General features: G+C 43.7%; 1 protein-coding gene across 2 annotated transcripts in view; it reads right to left on the reverse strand.

Moving 5' to 3' along the window:
• Window positions 1-556: 556 nt before the first annotated feature.
• PPM1D (protein phosphatase, Mg2+/Mn2+ dependent 1D) overlaps window positions 557-24,945 on the reverse strand; it is a 44,797-nt gene continuing 20,408 nt past the window's right edge. For both annotated transcript variants that reach the window (XM_063296689.1, XM_063296680.1), the window contains exons 4-6: window positions 14,996-15,186; window positions 13,839-14,084; window positions 557-1,964 (exon numbers count right to left, since the gene is read on the reverse strand). In XM_063296689.1, coding sequence (XP_063152759.1) covers window positions 1,401-1,964; window positions 13,839-14,084; window positions 14,996-15,186 — 1,001 coding nt within the window. In that variant the 3' untranslated portion in view covers window positions 557-1,400. The remainder of the gene's footprint in view (window positions 1,965-13,838; window positions 14,085-14,995; window positions 15,187-24,945) is intronic.

The following is a 24,945-nucleotide window of genomic DNA, read 5'->3' on the forward strand; positions in this document are numbered from 1 at the left end:
GCTGAATTATTCCACTTAGAGTGAAGTCCCCTTAATCAAATTACAGACCATCTATCACTCTGGCCCAGTGGGGGTTGGCAGATAGATGGTTTTTAACTTTCCAATACAGGACTGAGCGTGTCTGGCTCAGAGTCAATTCAGCTGACTAAGGGAGGACCAGAACTCAGGTCTCTCCACTCTTAATCCAGCACTTTTGCCATGACGCCACATGTATCTGAATGGATAGACTGACTGACTGACTGATTTTGTGGGGTGTTTTTCTTTCTAGCTTTATTGTTGTGTTGTAGGATTCTTTTCCTCTTTTTTGCATATTATAGAAGTAATTAAAATTATAGGGAACCTGGGCTACAGCTGTGTTAAAAAATAGTTTAAAAAAACCAGAAAGGACCGGACAGGTTTTTAGCAGTTTTATTTTATTATAGGTATACAACGACAACATATGCAAAGGAAAACTAGAAAACCATCCCAATAACTTAAAAACCTCTGGTGGTCACCATTAAGAGCACCGTCTATGGTTGGAATAGTAAAATATCTCATGCGTCCGTAAAGGAATGTATCGTATTTCCAAGTATATCACCAAAAGAGAACTTCAAAAAATAGCCCCAGGAATTGGGAACCCAAGAATTGATGGAGAAAAACTTCTTTAGCTAAAGTACTGGCCCTTCATCTTAACAAACAAACAAACGAAAACCAAATGCAAATACAGCCAGAGTAAGTACTGCATAGTATTTCAATTAAAGTACAGAATCCAGCATAAAGCTGTTGTGAAGGCTCGACATCTTTTCAGCTCACATTTCACCTAAATAGAGAAATCTAAGAGTTAATAAAGGAAAAAAATAGACCTACTATTATATTCTCTAATAGGGCACATTCCAGGCAAAACGTATTAAGTACTACGAAAATACGTATCTTCCATTCTGTTTAATAATTTACTTTTGTTAAAAAGGCGTGAGGTCATCACAGGAAGTTTATACAAATTCATTACTTTGTACTAAATTAATCCCCCAACCATTTTAAAAAAAAAACCATCCAACCCCAAGTTTTATAATGTTTTCTTTTTAGCCCTGTCGTAACAACAACAATGCAAGAAATCAAGGAACGAGACTACAAGTCGTATGAAGGAATATAAATTTACACACATTTTTACAGCAAACTCTTTATAATCCTAAGAACGTCTACAAAATTCACAGTTATATTACAGGTGAGTACAAGGTTGGGATAAAGCTGTCTGAATACCCCCCAAAACAGTCTTCTACATTAATAATAATAATAATAATAATAATAATAATAATGAAAAGAAAAAGTGAGCAAAGAACAAAATTGCAGCTTCAAATTATCTGCAGCCAGATTTGTAACGTTTGAGCTGGGCTGGAATTCTGGCTGAGACAGAGGGGCTTCATTCAGCAAACACACAGGGCTTTCCTAGGCTGGTGGAATAATGAGTTCCCGAGCTTTTTCTGTCCTCGCACACTGCGGCGCATGGCAAGCCTGTTGGTGTTTTTGTGCTGGGAGGTTGAAGAGAGGGGTTCAGGCTGGCCTCCAAGGTTCCGGGTCAGGCCCCGTCTAGGTTTCTTCACCACAGGCCCTGAGTTGGATTCTTCTAATGTCCTTTTAAAGCTGGCCACCGCCGGAGTCCTCTCTGCCTCCTGTGCTTTGGATGGATCGCTTGGGGAGACCTTGAAGGCTTTGGGTTCTGGACCCATATTCCTGGCATTGGAGGGAGACAGGGTCCCGGGTGGGTTTCGGCCGTACGATTCGTGCACCTGCAATCCTAGTGCTTTGCTGCCCTTCTCATCCGGTGGCACCAACTCTCTCGAGCAAGCTACTCCTAATGGCACACCGTCATTGTCCTTTATCCCCTCGCTGGGTGGCTCAGGAAGTTTACCCGATACAGCGTTGCTACAGGTGAATAAAGGGAGACCTTCAGGGGAACTCAACCGTGGCCACAAGTCATCTTCTAAAACCTGATGGAATTTGAAAAATGAAAAACACTGATTTTCAATTTCAGATATTTGAAAGGAACAAAGCTCATCACAGTTGTTCCATAAGGAACAAAGCTCATCACAGTTGTAAATCTTGTTCCCACTCACATCCCCATGATTAGCCCTGTCAAACTGGGCATCTATCCAGACATGCTGGGACTGCAATTCCCAGGATTTTGAAACGAACTTTAGGATAGTCAGGGACCAGTGCAATTCCCAGAACTCCTTCAGACAGTTGTTCAGGAATTCTGGTTGATGCAATTCCCAAACATTTGGAAGACACCAAGTTGGAAAGGGCTGCAACTGATCAATGGAGATCAGTTTGCTCAGGTAGGCGAGTTCACACACACACATATATATACATACACCAACAGCTTCCCATTCTCCAAATGTGAACCCTTATGCAGTCAAAATGGCACTATCCACATATAAGAAGAAGGATTTAGAAAGCCTGAAAAACTCAGGCTTTATTTAAAAAGTCAGGATGGAATGGAATCTCCTAAACACTGCCCAAGGTAGATCTGGAATATGAAGAGTCTGCACCACAACCCTGTTCAAAAGAACTTACTGGGGTTGTTCACATGACATGCTTTTTTCATTATCTACTGAACTATGGTTTGCTAATTAACCCAATCTTCTGGATTTGCCTGGCACACTGGGCCATAACTAGCCATCTGAGCAGAGTTCATACAAGGCTAAAATGTGGTTGGCTAGATTATGGCTAGCATGCTGAGTGAACACATCTATGTAGTCAGTTTAGGGTTGGGTGTGTTCTGCCAGTGTGGGAAATTAGATTAATTTGATAAACCAAAGGTTAGATTAGCTTAGATTTATTGTGAACCACCCAGGGTCCCCCGTGTGGGAGATGGGAGGTGATAAAAATATGATAGACAGACAGACAGACAGATAGACAATACATCTAACATTTTCCCAAACCCTGGTTATAATCTTCAAATATATAAAGCCAAAACTACCTGCCGCCATCTGTAATATTAAGCTGCCCAGGTATTTCCTCCAAATTCCCATCTGAAATAGAGAAGACTTTCCCAGATTCTGGGCTTCCTGCCTAAAAAAGTCCACCTCATGCCTTCCATGACAGTCCTTCTCTTCTGAAAAACCCAAATCTCAGCTGCCAGATCTGGATTATCCTAATAGGCCACCCAGCTGATTCAAAATCAGCAATGGCAGCCGATCTCATTAATGGGGCTGTTCGGTTTAACAGTGAGAGATGCTCCCAGTTATCCACACGACAAGGATTATTCATGTCAGTTGCATGTTGTATGAACTCCATCTGTGTGAATGGATCCGTGTGTCTTATGAACCCAGGAACCTGGGTTAACTGAGTAAAGCACAGTTCACCCTTTGCAAGTATGTAATGTAAACAGAATCACTTAATTCTGAAGCCTTGGAGAAAAGGAGATGCTTGGGGGCCTGGGCAGGAGCATCCAATGGAAGCCATCATCAATATGATGTTATCTGAGAAGTGAGGAATTCTGGGAGTTGAAGTCCACACATCTTAAAGTTGCCAAGTTTGAGAAACATTGCTCTGGATTAAGCATTAGCAAGAACATCTGGCAAGAAAAATTCAGTGGCTGACTAAGTTATGGGCCAGTGGGCAAGATCCCAACCCTCGCTCTGTTTTCCAATAAACCAAGAATCCAGAAATCCCCTGGAGTGTGGCAAAGCATTGGTTCACACAGGTTCCTTTGCTCCCCCCAAGGTACATTAAGGAGTGGGCAATCTTTTGATGGCACAACATTTCTGGGGAGCCTGAGGGCCAAAAAGTAAGTGGGACCACCTTGCACATGTGAACGTGGCTGAGTTGAGGGGGTATTTTGCTGCTTGTTGTTGCTTTTCAACTGTGACATGCCTGGTGGTCTCTGTTACAAATTTCATTGGTATCCCATAGTGAAATAGTGGAAAATTTGGAGCCTTTGATTTTCAGCAATAATGGGCCGTGAGGCCCTGAGAGCCAGAAAAAGTTTCAGAGGCCCAACATGGTTCTAGGGCTGTCAGTTGTCCAGTTCTGCTGGGAAAGATTGTGGTCCACACAACCATCCCAATCTAGGCAGGTTCGAAATCTTCAACTTCTACCAACCTTTCAGTGTCCCCACAACCCAGAAACCTCCCACCTGAAATAGAGGATGATAAAACACTTCTCCTTCCTTAAAGTGTTTTCCCATACAGATTATTTAGAGGGAGGCTGTGTTCACACAGCATGCTAAACCACAAACTATGGTTTATAAACTACAACTGATTATGTGCCATCAAGATGTCAACTCTTAGCAACCAGATAGACAGATAGATAGGTAGATAAATAACCCACAATGGTTAAACTCAAATAAAAAAAGCTACATTCTATTTAATCATATTAGTTCATCACAAGAAGCCATAATATGCTTTGTTTATTTGGCTTGCATGCTGTGTGACTGTAGCCATTCCAATTTCTTAATCATGGTTATGCCTTAACTTGTGCAAACCCAGTCTGAATGGGTTTGGCAGGTCACATAATAGGCATGGCTTATAGGATAAATCACAAGTGTCTCCATTCATACAATACATTAATCCGCAAACAAGCAAACCACATTATGGCTTAATGTGTTGTATGAACAATCTCTGATATGCTATAGAAATGAATATTAAAACAACCTTAATGTTTGCCAAAGATCTTGCAATGGTTTTAGTAGTTACAATGAGGTAGAGCTCCCACATCTGGAGTGCAAAAATCAAAATGACCAGTAGATGGCACCAAATAGATGGACAATTAATCCTGTGACACCACCCTGGGATCACTGGATGCCTGCAAGCCAGATATGGTAGCCTTACATTGAGGGTCTCCTTTGCGGATGGAGAAAAAGGGCATAAATGTTTTGAGATTTCCATTTTGTGGCAGCCTCCAGGTGTGTTGGGACTGCAATTCCCATAGCCCCCAGCCAGCACATGTTCACTAGGAATTCTAACCAAAGCAGTCCAGCAAACTGAGAACTCCACATTAGGGAAATCTCATTTTAAGGGACATGCTGGCAAAACGCTCTTACACAGTCTTCTCTAACCTGATTGCCCTTCCCTTGTCCTGGACTACAATTCACAAAATTCTTATGCAACCCAACTACTGCCAGATCCTGAATCTGGGGTGGAGGAAAATGGCCCATTCTGGATTCAATGAACAATGTCCTCTTTCCATGGACACTAAAGACAACTAGTCTTTTATAGCCATTTACCTTGTACATCAAAGATATGCCTTCAGTGATCTCATTTGGACAGATGTTAAGCTTGGTCTCTGCCCTAAGGTATTGCAGGTTGGGACTTCCACACCCTACCTCCTGTTCTTAGCCCAGGTGATAAAATGATGGGTTTAAACCCTGACTTGTTTAGCTATCACTGGATGAATAAACCACAACGGGTTGGGTTTATACCCCATGCTAAGCTAGTCCCACCAGACACATGTTGGCTTTGTGCCAATTGCTTCACTTTTCTAGGTAAGGAGGAGGAAGTGAGGAAGAAAGGTGAGGCCATTTGGGGCCCACTTTAGCTTCCATCAGAGAGAAAGACTGGATTCAAGCTGAGACATGGCTCACCCACCCTGAATAAATCACAGCTGGTTAATTCAGTACTATATAACTAGACCAAAATTCTAAGGTAAGCAATCTTTAGTGGCCAAGGGCCACAAGTGGGTGAGGCTTTGGAAGGAATTTGGGAAGAGGTTCCTTTGTTTTTTTAATGAAGATAATGCTGTTATTAAGGGCTCCACTATACTGTAGCTTTCAACTATTCCCTGCCTCCAAATGGCAAGAAACTGTTCATCATGATCAGAGTCTCTTCTGAGGGCCACATGTAGTCCTGGGGCTATGGATGATCTACTACTGCCCTAAGCCATAGTTTGCAAGCCACCATGGCTGGGTTCACACAATACAGAGTCAAACCAAACCTTGTATATTGAATTCCCTCTTTGCATTGACTCTCCCTTCCATAATCAGTCAATACTAACCGGGTTAGGATAAGTAAAGTTATAAACGGAGGGAATCCAGGATTTGGTATGGGCACAATCAGGGCCCAGGGTTCATACAGCTGGCTAAACCAGGCAAAAAAGAGATGGGATAGTTTGTGTTTCCATGTATGATGGAACCCCTGCACCATCTTAGCCAGTTGGTGGTTATATCAAGACGTAATAAAATTTATTTCTTGGGGACCCTGGCACATTAGCTGAACAGAGCGCCTACATTTTGTTAATTCAGGCTTAGCTTGTTGTATGAACTGTTAGGCCTTCAGCTGAACTGGGGAACAGGACTGTGTAATGATTTAGCTCCAGAAGGTTATTTCAGAGCATGCGAAAGTGTGAAGGCAACACTTGTTGGTGACTGATTTTAAAGTAACCACGTACAGTATTTCTTCAAAATTTTGCAGCTGCTGGGAATACACACAACTGCTTTGATGAACTGCCAACAAGTTTTTTGAATTCACATTCCCTCAGCTGCAGAACATCTTTCCAGAAATTGAATGCAAAGCATTGCACAGCCCAAATGGTTGAACCACGTTGTGCAGATACAACCACTGGGGTTCAGTGTGATGTGTGAAGCTGGCAAGGAGCTACCAGGCCATTGGGCTACCTTCTCTTTAGCTTCTGATTCAAAATGACTCCAGAGGTACTTTCCCTTACATCTCCCCCACCCCTTTCCACAGTCCTTCATTTATCACCCAACCACACCCATTCTCTTAAATCCTCTGGCTTGGACGCATGTAAGCCACTGGCTGATGCACAATGTCTCCAACAAGGAAGCTCCCCCTGTAGGCTCAGTTGCCCATCTTCAATGCCAACATCACCCATGCAGGGAATGGGGTCCTTACAGACATTGGCTAGGGAAAGTGGCCGAACTCTACACTACTCATCCATTTCTCCTTTTGCAAAAGAACGCCCTCTCTGCCATGCCACCCCCACAAAAAAACTCACAGAAAGGTACTCCAACTGAGGTACTATTCCATTTATTCTCCTCTGGGCCAACGTCATCTGTTTTGCCCCTGGATCATTAGTTTGACTGATCCGAGGCCCCACCTCCTGCTGACCCAACTCTGGCTTTGCGCCCTTTTGCCTCTCCGTCTACCCAGACAGGTTTTCTGTAAGACAGAGGGCACCAAATTACTAAGAGGACACTTAATGGTGACGCTAGCTTGACACTTTGCAAGGGTTCAAAGCCACTTTATACCCCTTAGCAAGCCTTACAGTAACAACCCTTGAAGGTAAACCTGTATTATTAAGTCCAAATTGCAGACAGAAGGCTATCTTATACAATGGAGAGAGGTATTGTGAGTTGTTATATTAGCTTCTCACCACTAGAAGGCCCTATACAACTGGTTTCATCTTTTGCACTGGGACTCATCGGGTGTAAGTAGCACTATCTATGCCTGACAAGTCCCAACACAAGGACAAAACTGGTCAAACAATGCCTTCTACTGGTCAGTAGCACACAACAATTTACAAGAAAAGTGCTATAAACACCACATAGGCTGGAGATCTTGAGGCCCAGATAGAACAAACAGCTATAAACTCTCTAGTTTGAGAGTGTAAATAAATAAGAAAAAAGGAAGGCGTATCTCCATAGCATCTAGAGAAAGGTATGCTTCCCACAACCCACTGCACTGCATGTTCATTGCCAATGTGCTATGCAAACTCACCAAGGGCAGACGAGAAAGAAAAAAAGGATAGCAGGAAAAAAGAAGGCAAGAACAAAATATTGAAAAAAGAGGGCCTTCTCCTGCGTTAGGTGCATTTGTAGGAAGTAACCTTCCCCATGCTGGGCAGGAATTCTGAATCTCCCCCTTCTGAGGAGCACCCCTTGGGGAAGTCTAAAGGGCATTAAATATCACACCCCAATCATCTGTTTCTCGTCCCATTTCACTTTGCCAAACAATCTCAAGACTCCAGGGAGCCTCAATGCAGAAACATCACCTATCCAAAGTCTGTTTCCATAAATGCCTCCAACCCGCCATCCTACCCCTTCTTCTGGCAATTACAGAAACATCCACACGTGGAGAAGGAAGAGAAGACCCCTCTAGTGTGAAAAACTGAACGCCTGATAAAGCTCTGTGTGTGTGTGTGTGTGTGTATTTGCAGGGTAACGAACAGCAGCGACCATGAGAGAAGATGGCTTATTAAGGGAAGGCTCTGTGCAGCTTTGCTAACAGCATCTTGCCCTTGTGCCTGTAGCAAGTTTAGAGGAACGCAGGAAGGGCCAACAAGGACTTCAAATGCAGAAGCCCCATAAGGGTTGTCCAGCTCAAAAGCAGCCTGTGCTCCTTTTGCTAGTTCTAAACTTCCACACCAGCAAGGGGAGGTTTCAAGTCCTTAAGATCTCAGCTGCTTCCCCAAGAGTCCATTGGAGATGGATTATCAAAAGAGTGAGAACCCAGGATTTCTTCTGTATCCTGAAGCTGAAGGTAATTGTCAGTCTTCCTACCCAAGTCTCTTCTTGGATAGTGAAAGCAGTGTCTCAACAGGTTTTTTAACATTATTTTGCAGTTTTTAACCCACTAGGAGACCCATCTGTCCTTTCAGTCTTCCCTTCTGCCCCATCCGTCTCTAACCCAGTGTTTCTCAACCTCGGCAACTTTAAGATGTGTGGACTTCAACTCCCAGAATTCCCCTGGCTGGGGAATTCTGGGAGTTGAAATCCACACACTTTAAAGTTGCCGAGGTTGAGAAACACTGCTCTAACCACTGGTTCAGGATCCATGACCCAAGCTAACTTGGTTTACAGAAAAAGCACTGCAACTATGCAAATAACAGAAGAGAAATCGAGGAAGGCTTAGGCTGCTGGTGTGAATATGACACAGGGTTTACATATTGTAATATTCCAAAAATGAAAAACCTGAGGTCCCAGGACCATATGTGGCTCTCAAAAATTTCCAGGGGCCCTTCACAGTTGCCCCCAAATGTTATCTTTTAGGGTGTGCTTGTAGGATCCACAGACTCAGCCTCCATTTTTTTGCCTTGCATAATGTATGAACCCAGCCAAAGCAATTGGTTTAGGGCTCAGTGTATCTACACAAACCAGAAATTTAGGTTAAAGTTGTCAAACACAGTAATGTAGGCATGATTCATGCTCCATTTGATGGAACAATTATAAATACATGGGAATAATCAGATGAACTATATTGGATTAATGAATATTATTTCAGTAGCATTTAATGAAAATAAATCAAATTCAACGTCTTGTCCTGGGCCTGCCCAATTTTGAGAGTTCAGTCTTTGGCAAATTACTCACACTCAAGTGCTGGGCACAGACTGAGAAACAGAGTTAATCCCAACCCTAGACTATTAGGGGTCAGGGACGGTGCGTGAGGGAGATGTGGCATGACTTGGTGAGGATGCACGAGGGCGCACTGCAACCAGTTGTGGGAGCAAGACACCAAGCGCCCAGATCGCAATCACATGACCGCAGGGGTGCTGGGACAGCTGGAACTCCAAGGACTGGTCGTAACCACCATTTGTTTGGAATCATCGTAACTTTGAACGGTCACTGACCGAATGGTCATAAGTTGAGGACTACCTGTATAGTGTAGTGTAGTACTATAATGTAGTAAAGTACAGTGTAGTGAAGTTCTAACTGGCTGGTTCCACCATGTTATGTCAAAAACCTTAGTTCACCAACAATGGGAGATGGATTCAGACTAACACTGGCTTTTGGTGCTGTGCATTTAGAAAATGTCTATTTTCTAACCAAAATAAATAACTCCAGGTGGCTAACATTCAATCCACAGGAGAAAACAACATAATAAAACCTCTAAACAAAACAAATACAGTAATAAAATATTGTACACCTTACAATTTAAGCACATGAAAAAGTTATCCTAACACAATAATCAAAGCACCTCATGACAAACTCACAACGAAAAATTGTGCCAAGCCCAGGCCTAACTCCTGAGCCTTATCCCCACCTTCTCTAAAGGACCTAAAAAAAAAATTCCCTTTATGGCTCTGTTCTGTGGAAGGTTTTTTGCTGAGAAGTCTGAGTTTCCAAGAGGAGCAGCTGGACTGTTTGATTTCTGTATGAAAAATGCCTTGTGTGTAATATGGAGATATGTAAATGCTTAGGTATATTTTGAGGTGGGGTAAAGAATTAAGAATGTTTATTTGAATTGATATTAAGGCTTATATGATTTCATTTTTCTTTAATGGTTTGGATTAAGACATGCTGGACTGCTTTTAAGGTTTGATTTTTAAGATTTATAAGATATAATAATAATTGTTTGGTAATTTGATTTCTATTACAGTGGACAGAAATATGTAAAATAGTGGTAGGAAGGAAATAATTAAATAAAAGTTGTTTTTTGTGGGGGTTGATTTGGACGCTTATATAATTCTTTTTCTTTTAATATAAGGGGAAGGAGCAATTGTGTTTAGTGATTTTTATAATGTGCTAATGGAATGATTTATAGAAATAATGTGATCTTGGTTTGATATAGGGTAAGGGATTGATTATGGAAATTGCTGTCTATCCTTCTTGTTGAAAGTCAGAAGCCACCTCTTTATGTAATCTTCAAAATTCTTTTTTCTTGTGTTTCACACTCTTAAGTTTTTTTTCTTTTCGTAGTTTTCTTTTCTTTTTTGTAGTTCTTACTTTGCTTCAAACTAAATAAAATTCTTATTTTAAAAAAAGGCAGCTAGAGGAATTTGGAGGGGTTTGGTACTTTTGTTAACATTTTGAAATAATAAGTCTTCCTAGTTTTTTCAAGGTCTGTTTGCTCCTGGCCCTTTCTGTTTGGTGCTAAGGGTGGTACTTACAGTTTTTCCCGAAGCAATGTTTATACTCCAAACATGGAGATTCACCTGAATGTCCCAATACCTCACTCAAGTCCACTGGCGTTGGGTGGCCAATAAATTTAAATAAATAAATAAATAAATCCCTTTGTAATAGAACCGAAGAAATGTAAGAATTAGAAGGGCCCATTTAGGGCAAAATGTCCAGCCTCACATGCAGTGCCTCCTTTTCTGCTGGAATGCCTTTTGGGGATAACTGACCATTCCAAAGCTGTTGAGCCTTTTTCTTTCTTAAGCTGCAAATGACTGGCATGCCCAGTCCAGCAGCTTTTGCTGAATTCCAAAGACAGCAAAGTTACATCTGTGGCACCTCTGGGCTCTCGTCATGTTATTTATTTTCCAAAGAAATGTAAATCATGTAAAATAATTCATGCAAATAGGAATTTCTCCCTTGTACCGATCAACCCCTCAAATAAAGAGCAAAGACCAGATGGGGCATCAAGCCAGAATTCAGAGCTAGTTTCCTCTGATGCTCTCAGCAAAAGCTGTTTTCCCACATGTACCAGCATAGGAAAGGAAACGAAAGCTATCTCTACCACAGAGGTAGTCCTCGACTTACGATCGCAATTGGGACTGGAATTTCCATCGTTAAGTTGTCATGGTCGTAAGTCAAGTCACACATTACCAGACCCGATTTTATGACCATTTTTACAGTGGTTGTTAAGTGAATCACCACAATCATTAAGGGAATCGAGCTTCCCCAATGGTCGTTTTTTGCCAGAAAACGGCAAAATACGTCGCAAAACTTGATCACGGGATGCTGCAACTGGTACTAAATGCAAGCCAGTTGCCAAGCGCCCAAAATGCGATTATGTGACTGTGGGGGAGAGTGCGACATTTTGCGACACTCGGATGTGCTTTACAAGCCATAAAGCACCCATTCCAAGGCTCTCATAACTTTGGACCATCGTTAAATGAACGGTCTGAAGTCGAGGACCACCTGTACTCATCTCCTCCTTCAGGCCAACAAGCATCTCCTATACCTCAAACATGAATGTGTCAATTCATCTATCATCCTATTTTCATGTTTGTTCAGTTTTCAAAGAAAATTATTCTGAGGATGTGGAGGGGAGGATGGGGAGCATTCATGGTGATGTCACGGAAGGCAAGCCAATCAGAGTGTAAATAGCAAACAGTGGCCAGATACCTTCTTCTCCTCCAGAAGCTGGACACAAAGAAAAATACACTTGGACCCAACACAAGAAGTTCCCTAAAAATACTACATCTGCATTCAATTAACGGACACACTTCCATTTTAAGCAATGCAATATCCTGGAAAGTAATCAGACACCTCCAAGACCCTTTCATCCATGACTCTTGTTTGTCTCAGCATGTTTAAAGCAAAAAGAGGCTCCCAAGGATGGAGAAATTTGCTAATATTTTCATTACCATAGTAATTTGCCTGGTAATCTCTGAAATTCCAAATTTACTAGGCAGCTATCCTCAAACCATGTGGCAGAGTGTTCCACAGGCAGAGAATGCACTATCTCCTTTTCTTTCTATTTTAGGTAAGCGCATGAATAATTCACGCATATTATTTATTTAGAGAAAAGGCTACTGACCACAAGTCACAAATGGGGATTTTACCCCAGCCGTCTTTGTCCCTGCAAAGTGATATACAAACAAAAAGCTCTTTTATATGCACATTTCAAGGAAGACACTGTAACCCTTCACTCCCTATAGATCTGTGTCTCTCAAACTTGGCAACTTTAAGACGTGTGGACTTCAACTCCCAGAATTCCCCAGCCAGCATGAAAAACACTGGGGTAGACAGCTGTCAGGGAATTCTGGGAGTTGAAGTCCACACTTCTTAAAGTTGCCAAGTTTGAGAAACACCGCTATAGGTTCATTTGGAAAGGGAACTCTCCCAAAACGGGGTGTGTGTGTGTGACACACTCACCAACTTGGGGAGAGAACATTCTGGAGGATGCCAAAACATTCTGGTTTTCTTCTGGATCACCCCGATTTGGCCATTCTGGGATAGTCCAGTAAGTTTCCAGAACGTTTTTCCAGAATGTCCAGTAAGTTTCCAAAACTATCAGAATGGCTTGGCCCAGAATGGGGAAAAAAAAACCCAGCATTTTCATGTTCACAGAATGCTGAATTTTGCATACAAATACCCCAAATACCAGGTGAGGGCTAGAAAGATCATGATCAGACGAAAAGATACAGACTTGGCTGCATCATCATGCCTGGCGGTCTGACAGTAGTGGTGAGCCTCGGTAATGGTTGGTCTTCACCAGCTGACTGTTTTTTAACAGTACTTTTAGTATAGTTGCATGTTAAGTTAAAGAAACTTTTCTTTCAAACCCTCTTAAAACCATAAAGCCTGTTGGAAAATGCCCATTTTTAACATCATCTTAGAACAGCCTTTCTCAACCTTTTGACCCTGGAGAAACCCTTGAAATATTTCTCAGGCCTCGGGGAACCCCTGCACGTTCAGGCTCAAACACCGGGCACAAGTTGCAAAATTAGTATATTCGCTTCATGGGTAGGCCTGCATATATGCATTAACAGGGTTCTTAAACTGAAAATAAAGAATGAAACTTGCCTCTTTCATGTGAAGTTGCCCAGATTGGAAATAATTTTTAAAATAAATCATGATCTCCCAGGGAACCCCTAGGGACCTCTCGCGGAACCCCACGGTGCCACGGGACCCTGGTTGAGAAAGTGTGTCTTAGAAGCTCTCAACCTTTGCAGCTTTAAAAAAAACATGTTTCCTGGCTGTTTTGGTATTTTAGGGTTGCAATTTTTCTCAGCTGCTATATGTAGTACATGCGTACGTATGTTGTTGCTGTTAGTTGCCATCGAGTCGTTTAGGACTCACGGCGGCCCTGCGTATAACCGAACGGAATGCTGTTCGGTCTTGCGCCATCCGCCCGACCGTTCCAAAGTTTCCATCCCGTGCTGCTGTATGTATGTGTATATATATTATGCTTGTATTTGTTTTTGACTGATTTTGTGATTGTTTGCCGCCCAGAGTCACTTGTCTGAGATGGGCGGCTACCGAAATTGAAGTAAACAAATAAACAAGCGTTTACCTTCACTGGGGGAGTAGAGCAGCGCGAAGGGGTTATCGTCCATACTTCGGGGCTGCTGTAGAAAGGTCCCTCGGCCAAGTTGAAGCACAGCTCCTCCTCGCTTTGTGGGCAGCAGCTGCGGCGTCCCCGGCCCGAATATATGCTGATTACGATGGCGCTGGTGTTATCTGCACGGAGCATGCGTTGCCTCCACCGGCCCAGCGCTCGGTTCACCAGCATTTTGGCCAGGGACTGTTGATGTTCTCCCTTTGGGGCCAAACACGAGGAAGAGAAGAAGAAACAGGGAAATCACTATCCCTAAAGACTGCGGTAGGCGCATCTGGCCCACAAACCCCGGTTACAATCCCCACGCTGCCATTTAAAGCCAGAAAAGGTCTGAGTTGGCACACCGTGGCAGGATGAGCTGCCCTGATGGAGGTGGGAGGCATCCGTGAGCAGGCATGTCTGCTTTGGGGTGAGAATACAGGTAGTCCTCACTTAAGAACCACTCATGCAACGACAGTTCAAAGTTACGACAGCGCTGAACGAGTGGGACTTACGACTGGTCCTCAAAGTTCTGGCTGTCACAGCGCCCCCGCGGTCACCTGATCCCAATCCAGGCACTTGGCGACCGGCCCGCCTATCCGACGGATGCAGTGTCCCCGCGGTCACATGATCACAATTTGCGACCTTCCCTGCCTGCTTCCCACAAGCAAACTCAATGGGGAAGCCAGCAGGAGGTCACAAGTCGCACTTTAGTGCAAGGGTAAAAATATTTTGAACCGGAAATGCGATCAACCATAGCCAGGATGGCCAGAAGTCAGGAAAGACAGTAACTGCAGAACCAAGCAACCCGAGAGAGACAGGCTGAGAGAAGTTTACTCTTGTCTAGTAGCAGATTCCTGCATTGGAGGGGGGGCTGGGCTAGATGACCTCTAAGGTCCCTTCCATTTTACCATTTAATGAGCTGCACTGAGAGAAACTGCTTGCAACATATTCATGGGCAGCTGACAAACGACCGCTGATCCAAAATGAATCAAGCCTTATTAAGTTCCCCTGTTCGTTTTTTCCTTAGTGATAAGGACTGAAACTTGTTGATTCTCATCCATGAAAAAGAGAGGGACAAAATACCAGGTTTGAAAAGAAGCAGAGAAAAAAACGAAATCCTGACAGCTCACCATAAAATACTTTTTCTCTTCATGGTCCTGGCACATGGAAATAGCTTCTTGCGGTGGGATCATGTTCCACAGCCCATCACTGCCCAAAATTATGTATTTATGCTTCTGAGGATCTAGCGTGTGTACACTTGTGTCCGGCTCCGGAGAGACAACGAACTCCCCACTGTAGAAATCGTAACTCCACAGGTCGCCTGGATGAAAACAGACACAGGCTTACTATCTAAGCAAAAAATACTGTTATTCTTCTTCCAAGCTGTATTTCAAGAGTGAACTTTGGGAAAGCGTTCATTCAATTCCTTTCAAGATCCACCCCGCTAGATTTGCCTAGTCTGGCCCATTTCAAGTAGGGAACTGGAGGTCTGAATGACATTTGCTGGGAAAAGAACCGCCCCCCGCAGAATGAAATCTAGTAGGAAGGAGCGTTTCATCCGGCTTTCTCTCTCAAATAGGAAACGGCCAGCTCTTCTTCTTCATCACGCCAGATTTACTCTTCCATCAACACCCAATTTGGCAGCGTGCTCCGCGCTAACCAGCAGAGTTAAATGAGTTAAATGATTTAAGTTGTCCCTCCCTACCACCAATGCATGCAGGTAGTCCACACTTAAGAACCATTTGTTTAGTGACAGGTAGTCCACACTTACTTCAGCAAAGGATCGTTACCTTGTCGTGGTGCTGGAGCTTGAGCACCTCAATGATGCCATGAGCTAAACCGTGAAGGGCCACCCAAGACGGGAAGGTCATGACAGGTCAGACTAAGTGCGATCCCTGGGGAAGGTAATGGCAACCCACCCCAGTATTCTTGCCGTGAAAACTAAATGGATCAGTACAACCAGAGATATGTCGGTATACCATCGGAAGATGAGACCCCCAGGTCGGAAGATGGTCAAAATGCTACTGGGGAGGAACAGAGGATGAGCTCAACTAGCCCCAGACGTGATGCCGCAGCTAGCTCAAAGCCGGAAGGACGGCTAGCGGCCGACGGTGCTGGTGGTGAATGGCGAATCCGATGTTCTAAGGATCAACACGCCATTGGAACCTGGAATGTAAGATCTATGAGCCAGGGCAAATTGGAGGTGGTTATTGCTGAGATGTCAAGATTAAAGAGAGACATTTTGGGCGTCAGTGAACTGAAATGGACTGGAATGGGCCACTTCACATCAAATGACCACCAGATCTACTACTGCGGACAAGAGGACCACAGAAGAAATGGAGTAGCCTTCATAATTAATAGTAAAGTGGCTAAAGCAGTGCTTGGATACAACCCAAAAAACGACAGAATGATCTCAATTCGAATTCAGGGCAAGCCATCTAACATCACAGTGATCCAAATATACGCCCCAACCACAGATGCTGAAGAAGCTGAAGTAGAGCAGTTCTATGAGGATCTGCAGCACCTACTGGACAACATGCCTAAAAGAGATGTTATTTTCATCACGGGAGACTGGAATGCTAAGGTGGGCAGTCAAATGACACCTGGAATTACAGGTAAGTATGGCCTGGGAGAACAAAATGAAGCAGGACATAGGCTGATAGAACTTTGCCAAGACAATTCACTCTGCATAACAAACACTCTCTTCCAACAACCTAAGAGACGGCTTTATACATGGACTTCACCAGATGGACAACACCGAAATCAGATTGACTACATCCTTTGCAGCCAAAGGTGGTGGACATCTATACAGTCGGTAAAAACAAGACCTGGAGCTGACTGTAGTTCAGATCACCAACTTCTTCTTGCACAATTTAGGATCAGACTAAAGAGATTATGGAAGACCCACAGATCAGCTAGATATGAGCTCACTAATATTCCTAAGGAATATGCAGTGGAGGTGAAGAATAGATTTAAGGGACTGGACTTAGTAGATAGGGTCCCGGAAGAACTCTGGACAGAAGTTCGCAACATTGTTCAGGAGACGGCAACAAAATACATCCCAAAGAAAGAGAAAACCAAGAAGGCAAAATGGCTGTCTGCTGAGACACTAGAAGTAGCCCAAGAAAGAAGGAAAGCAAAAGGCAACAGTGATAGGGGGAGATATGCCCAATTAAATGCAAAATTCCAGAGGTTAGCCAGAAGAGATAAGGAATTATTTTTAAACAAGCAATGCACGGAAGTGGAAGAAGACAATAGAATAGGAAGGACAAGAGACCTCTTCCAGAAAATTAGAAACATTGGAGGTAAATTCCAGGCAAAAATGGGTATGATCCAAAACAAAGATGGCAAAGACCTAACAGAAGAAGAAGAGATCAAGAAAAGGTGGCAAGAATATACAGAAGACCTGTATAGGAAGGATAACAATATCGGGGATAGCTCTGACGGTGTGGTCAGTGAGCTAGAGCCAGACATCCTGAAGAGTGCGGTTGAATGGGCCTTAAGAAGCATTGCTAATAACAAGGCAGCAGGAGACAACGGCATCCCAGCTGAACTGTTCAAAATCTTGCAAGATGATGCTGTCAAGGTAATGCATGCTATATGCCAGCAAATTTGGAAAACACAAGAATGGCCATCAGATTGGAAAAAATCAACTTATATCCCCATACCAAAAAAGGGAAACACTAAAGAATGTTCAAACTATCGAACAGTGGCACTCATTTCACATGCCAGTAAGGTAATGCTCAAGATCCTGCAAGGTAGACTTCAGCAGTTCATGGAGCGAGAATTGCCAGATGTACAAGCTGGGTTTAGAAAAGGCAGAGGAACTAGGGACCAAATTGCCAATATCCGCTGGATAATGGAAAAGGACAGAGAGTTTCAGAAAAACATCTCTGTTTTATTGACTATTCTAAAGCCTTTGACTGTGTGGACCATAACAAATTGTGGCAAGTTCTTAGTGGTATGGGGATACCAAGTCATCTTGTGTGCCTCCTGAAGAATCTGTATAATGACCAAGTAGCAACAGTAAGAACAGACCACGGAGCAACGGACTGGTTTAAGGTTGGGAAAGGAGTACGGCAGGGCTGTATCCTCTCACCCTACCTATTCAACTTGTATGCAGAACACATCATGCGACAAGCTGGGCTTGAGGAATCCAAGGCTGGAGTTAAAATCTCTGGAAGAAACATTAACAATCTCAGATATGCAGATGATACCACTTTGATGGCTGAAAGTGAAGAGGAACTGAGGAGCCTTATGATGAAGGTGAAAGAAGAAAGTGCAAAAGCTGGCTTGCAGCTAAACCTCAAAAAAACCAAGATTATGGCAACCAGCTTGATGGATAACTGGCAAATAGAGGGAGAAAATGTAGAAGCAGTGAAAGACTTTGTATTCCTAGGTGCAAAGATTACTGCAGATGCTGACTGCAGTCAGGAAATCAGAAGACGCTTAATCCTTGGGAGAAGAGCAATGACAAATCTCGATAAAATAGTTAAGAGCAGAGACATCACACTGACAACAAAGGCCCGCATAGTTAAAGCAATGGTGTTCCCCGTAGTAACATATGGCTGTGAGAGCTGGACCATAAGGAAGGCTGAGCGAAGGAAGATCGATGCTTTTGAACTGTGGTGTTGGAGGAAAATTCTGAGAGTGCCTTGGACTGCAAGAAGATCCAACCAGTCCATCCTCCAGGAAATAAAGCCAGACTGCTCACTTGAAGGAATGATATTAAAGGCAAAACTGCTCTACTAAAACGGCAATACTTTGGCCACATAATGAGAAGACAGGACACCCTGGAGAAGATGCTGATGCTAGGGAGAGTGGAAGGCAAAAGGAAGAGGGGCCAACCAAGGGCAAGATGGATGGATGATATTCTAGAGGTGACGGACGCGTCCCTGGGGGAGCTGGGGGTGTTGACCAACAGGAAGCTCTGGCGTGGGCTGGTCCATGAGGTCACGAAGAGTCGGAAGCGACTAAACGAATAAACAACAACAATGAGGATGAAATGCAGTTACCTTTCGCTGAAAGGCTCATGCAGAATTTTGATATATGTCTATGTACCTATGAATATCCATAGGGTTTTCACTGGCACGTTTTCGGGAGTAGATTGCCAGGCCTTGCTCCCTAGTCTGTTCTTTGTCTGGACGCTCTGCTGAAACCTGCCCACCATGGGTGACCCTTCTGGTAGAAGAGCTACTGGTGGCTGCCAGCATCACAGCAACATGCAAGCCACCACAGTATGACAAACTGACAGACGGGTGGTAGAAAAAGACATCGTGTTTGGTAAGGTCGAGGGCCAGCAGAAAAGAGGAGGACCTTCAATGTGATGGATTGATACAATCACCGCAACAATGGATGCAAACAGGCGTATGGGCAAGACAGAACAGCATTCCGTTCTGTCATAGGTAGGGTCATCATGAGTCGTAAACGACTCGACGGCAACTAACAACAACAACAACCTGTGAATATATGTGTCCTAACAGTCAGGAACCACACTGAGACGAGGAATAGGTCTCTAGTGTTTATTACTGCTACATAAGACAGAAAATCCTAACAAACTGAAGAAGCGTGGGAAAAACCCAGACAGATAAACCCCAAAAGTCAAGGCGGGTCTGTTCTGGGTCTCTTTGAATGGCTGCTCAAACTCTCTAAACTGCGCACGCGTTTTCCCCCCTGGATAGGGGCCCCCTCCTGCTCACCATCAGTGCTCATGACAATATGCCTTGTATGATTTTTTGTGGGTTTTTTAGTTTTTTTTTTTCTTTATGACTTTATTATTGTACTGTTTAATTTTTGCATTGTTTGATTATTAATTTTGTTAACTATTAATTATTAATTTTTATCTTGTTTAATTATTGTCTGGCTTTTTGTATTCAAGTAATAAAAGCAAATACACCCCTCCACACACACGTCATGGTTAATCAAATCACATTAAAATTACCCCTCCACGTAGCCCCATAGTCACCGAATTCAAGAAAAAAGTCCCTGTTCAGTCACATTTACTGCATAAATTGATTTCTTGTCCTGACTCCCAGGAAACACTCTGAGACAGGAAACTGGTCTCTAATGTTTTATTGCTAATACATAACAGTAATCCTAACAAACTGAACAAATGTGGGAAAACCCAGCCATATAAACCCCGCAGGTTAAGGCGGTCCCAATCTGTGCCTCTTGGAATGGCTCACCAATTCCTCAGTGCTACGCATGCGCTTAACAGTCTGGAAGGGACCCCCCTGCTCGCCATCCTTACTCATGACATCTCTACTTCTAAGAATCAATATGTTTCAGAGCTTTTTCTCCCCAATGTTCAGTGAAGGGACATACCAGAAGCCTTGAAAAACAACCCCAAACTCTTTCACGCTTCACTTAAACAACTGCCTTAAAACAAAATGGAAGGCCCTCCGAAGAGACCCCAAGACCCCAGTCAAGATAAGCATCTGTCAAGATTCAGTTTGTAATATACACCTATATCTGCAAAAAAGATGATTTAAAGTCAATAGAGCCCCCCCAAAAGCCTTTTTTTGGGGGGGAGCATTCAGCTACCCTACCAAGTGCACAAGAGGCAGATCAATGCCTCTTCTTGCCTTGAGTGAAAAGTGAAAAAAGAAAGGGAAAAGAAATCAAGGGTCCTGCATTCATTACAAACAAGAGTGAAGAAACAGGAAAGGTGCTCTCTCCCTCCACCCATGAGCACAAGGAAGGTGGAAGCAAAGATGAGCGAAAGGTGAAGGTTGGGCTAAGGAAGGGGTCACTGAAACAAAGGGATGCCAACTTCCAATAAAAGAAACAGGATGCCCAGCACTTGGCGGAAGTTCTCCTTGGCCTGTATCACTTTGGGCCCCATTCACACACAATCATTTAAAAGAGGGTTGGGTCATTTATGGTTCAAGGGTGTTGTGGGAACCAGCCTTTTTGGTAGCCTCTTGCAGGAGGGTTTCAGAGAATGGGGGCTACCAGAGAGAAGGCCTGCTACTTAATCCATCCACCCACATGCTTCTCTCAGGGAGGGGGAAGGATTATGAGCAGAATGACTGGAACAGAGGAGCAGGTTCAATGCTGGCAAGATGCTGTCTGATGTAGTCCTCGCTTAACAACCATTCATTTAGTGATGGTTCAGACTTAAGACGGTGCTGGATAAACCGACTTACGACTGGTCTTCACACTTACGACTGTCGCTGTGTCCCTGTGGTCACGTGATCACAATTTGGGCACTTGGCAACCAGTTCACATCTATGATCATCGCAGCATCCCGTGGTCATATGATCGCCATTTTCAACCTTTCCAGCCAGCTTCTGGCAAGCAAAATCAATGGGGAACCATATGACTCACTTAACAACCACATGGCTTACTTAACACCTGTGGTGATTTGCCTAATGACTGCCACCAAAAAAGGTCCTAAAACTGGGTCAGATTCACTTAACGACCACTTCACCTGGCAATTAAAATTCTGATCCCAATTGTGGCCATTAAGCGAGGACTATCTATATCCTGTAATGGGCTTTCAAGATGATAAGCAGTGCTCTGGCAACCGATCCAGCAACTTCCAAGTAGGAGGTCTTCGCCCTTGATGAGGCTGATCCATCAGGAGTCTCGCTGTAGCACAGGATACCAAATGTAGCCTTTAAAGGCAGCCCATGTGGAGCAAATTGCAGTAGTCCAGCCTAATGCGATTAGGGCAGGAATTACCCTCACTAGGGCATTTTTATTTATTTATTGGAATGATTTATAGCCGCCAGTGACTCTGGGCGGCAAACAAAGATTGAAACTACCATTAACAGTACAGAAACCAAGATGCCCTGGTTAAAACCATCAGCCCCAAACCAGAAAGCCCCAAAGAATAAATCATGACCTAGCTTAATGACCTGATAACCTGGTTCCCACAACACGTTAAGGTAACAGCTAAATTCCCACAACACTCTAACCCCAAATTCTCCAACCAAACTGTAGCCTCATCCACGTAGTGTGCTACATGAAACGCTGCAGAGTATCTGTATCTCTTAAGAAATTGTCCTGCTAAGGAACCAAACAGCCACAGCATCTTGTAAGACCCCACTCCAGGCCCCCTTTTGCTTTTACAACCCTGGTTTACCAAGTTGCTTGTTTAGGGGGGGGTATATGGGTCCCAAGATTTTATTTTTAAAGAAGTCTGAACTTACTTAAAGTCAGACTTCCGAAATCCTTGAAGTCCTCTTGTCCCTCAGTAGCGCCTTTGGTCCCACCTTGGCGCTCACCACCTGAGTCTGCTCTCAAAGCGGATCAAGGGAACAGGTGGTGGAATCTAACCAGGGATGGCTTGGGGCCTGACATGAGAAGGTGCAGGCAGATCGACCTATAATTATGTCCCCACCTGCCTGCGCCTGGCACAGAGCTCAGCTGGAGAAGGGGAGGCAGCCAAGAACATGTCATTTTAATTGCCTGAGCTGGGAGGCTTGGCTGCCCTTAAGGCCCTAAGGGGAGAGGGAGGAGGAGGAGGAAGCAGGAGGAGGAGGAAGAGACAGATGCATAGATGCAAAAGCAGGTCCTTCTATTCTAGGGTTTAGGGCAGAAATGCAAGACCAAGAGAGAATTAAGCCTAATGAAAACATCTGCTTTGGTTGGAGAAGGTCACCATAAGCAGTAAGTGCCCACCACCAGAAGTCTTCAAAGCAGGGCATGCAGGACGGCCAGGCAAGCCAGTGCCCTCCAGATGTGGTGGACTACAAAACCCAGCAGTCCCAACTGACATAAAGTAGCTTTGGCAAGGAACAGCAGAAGTTAGCATCTAGAGCACTGTTTCTCAACCTTGGCCACTTTAAGATGTATGGACTTCAACTCCCAGAACTCCCTAGCCAGGCATGGATCTAAAGAGAGCCTGTTGGATGTAATGATTCAGGTGCTGGACTAGGGAAATTGGGAGAACAGCTGCTCAAGGCACAGAAGCCAGCTGGAGGGCTTTGGGCCAGTCCCTGTCCCCCAGCAAAAACCCACCTCGCAGGACTGTGGTTGTGGGGAAAACCAGAGGTGGGAGTTTGAGGTACACTGCCTTGAGGTAGGGAACAATTCGAGGACCAAATGAAACAATTTTTACAAAAATCCTGAAACTGGATTCCTTTTCTGAGACCAGTCCACCCAACAACATAGCAAAAAAGTGGGCAGAAGTTAGACTACTGCAAGGCTTACTGTAAATTTCTGGGAAATTTGTTGACACAGCATAATAAAATTACTCCTCTCCCTGCATGCCAAAGCAAATCCTTGGGATCTGTATTCTTTAAATCTAAAGGTGATTTTGGCACCAAGTGCAGGTTTCAATGTTTTAATAACGATTAAAAAGGAGATCTTGCAAAAAAGTCCATTATCATGTGGCTATTAATATGAATGAGTTGGGGCCATTTTGGCAAATGATACACACACTGTTGCCACTTCCCTAGTGCTTAACTGGCACACAACACACGCCCGCGTGACCTCGACTGATTTTTCAGGTCAAACAAGTCAGCAGACAGGTGAGACAGGCAATTATGGGAGGGAAGGCACAACAGTTCTCTTCATCGGTTGAGTTAACTCCAACTGCTCCACATGAAAATATTCCCTGAACCTAGGAAGCTAGCAAATTAAGCAGCAGAGAGAGATTACGTTTATCAGGCAAGCAGCCAATATGAATGAGAAAACATCCTTGTGCAGCTTTTATTGTGAAAAGCACTGGTTTGAAATGGGCTTTGCACTAGACAGCTTTCCCATTCATCCAGGGATCCCCAAAGTGGTCAATATTGACCCCCAAGGGTCAATCGGACTATATTATTATTATTATTATCATCATCATCATCATCATCATCCATTGTACTATTAGTTAAAGTCGTATTTATTAAATTATTTTCATTTGATCAATGTGTGGGGGTCGATGAACAATCTGAAATTTCATGAAGGGGCTGATAAGCTGAAGAGCTTGGGGACCCCCGACTTAATCAATCAGTGCTTTGGCTGCGAAAATGAGGGTGATGAGATTAACACCCCCCAAATCACACATGTGGTGTACCCACAAAAAGGGATCATCTCAAATCTTTGCTGAAAGATTCATCAAAAGGGAGAGGGACAGGCAGCACCTCTGGGTGAAACAGCCAAGCAAATTTTCAAAAGGAACTTCAAATATTTCTTAACCAGCCTAGGGTCTTCATCAGGAAGAACCTACATACCTGTAAATCAGAGGCTGCCCCCCCTTTTTTTCAGTTGAGGATTGCAGTCTCGCAGAGAAAAATCTGTTGGAGGATGTCTGCCAATTGTGGATGGGACTAAAGCAAATGAAAGGGGGGGGAAATCCCAAAAGTTCCCATCCATTCTCTGATTCCAACACTCCTTTTTTTCTTTCTTTTTTCAACAGACTCCCTCCTCTAATCCATGCAGTGGCTCTTGCCAGAGATTTGAACTGATCTTTTGCAAAAGGGATTCTTGAATTAGGTCAGAGGGTGTCCTGGGGTTTCTGGTTGTCCACCCTGCTCTTAGACATCAGTCACTTTGGTTTAAAGCAGTGTTTCTTGATCCTGACAACTTGAAGATTTGTGGGCTTCAACTCACAGAATTCCCCAGCCGGCATGCTTGAAGATGGATGGACTTCAACGGCCAGAATTCCCCACCCAGCACCTTTAAGATGGGTGGACTTCAACTCCCAGAATTCCCCAGCCAGCATGCTTGAAGATATGTGGGTTTCAACTCGCAGCATCCTGGCCAGGGAATTCTGGGAGCTGAAGTCCACCCATCTTAAAATTGCTAAGGTAGAGAAACACTGGCTTAAAGCAACAATCTTAGCAAGAAAAGTCATTGGCCAAACAGCCAATGTGTTGGTGAAAAAAACCAGATAAGGACTGGGGAAACCTGGGTTCAAATCCTTTTTCAGCCCAAAAGGTGATGAATTAACTTTAGATTTGTCATCTTTTATTCACTTTGCCCAGCTGATGTCGCAATCATTTTGTCAAGAAATAATTTAAAAGCAGCAGGTCAGGACAGGCACGTTTACAGAGAACAATGAACAGCAGGAGGAGAACACTGAAAAAATAATGGGATATAAAGGTACCCGAGAAATAAATTTCAAGGAAGAATTGAGGAAAGACAA

The sequence above is a fragment of the Candoia aspera genome, chromosome 1 (genome assembly GCF_035149785.1).
Source record: "Candoia aspera isolate rCanAsp1 chromosome 1, rCanAsp1.hap2, whole genome shotgun sequence".
NCBI lineage: Eukaryota > Metazoa > Chordata > Lepidosauria > Squamata > Boidae > Candoia > Candoia aspera.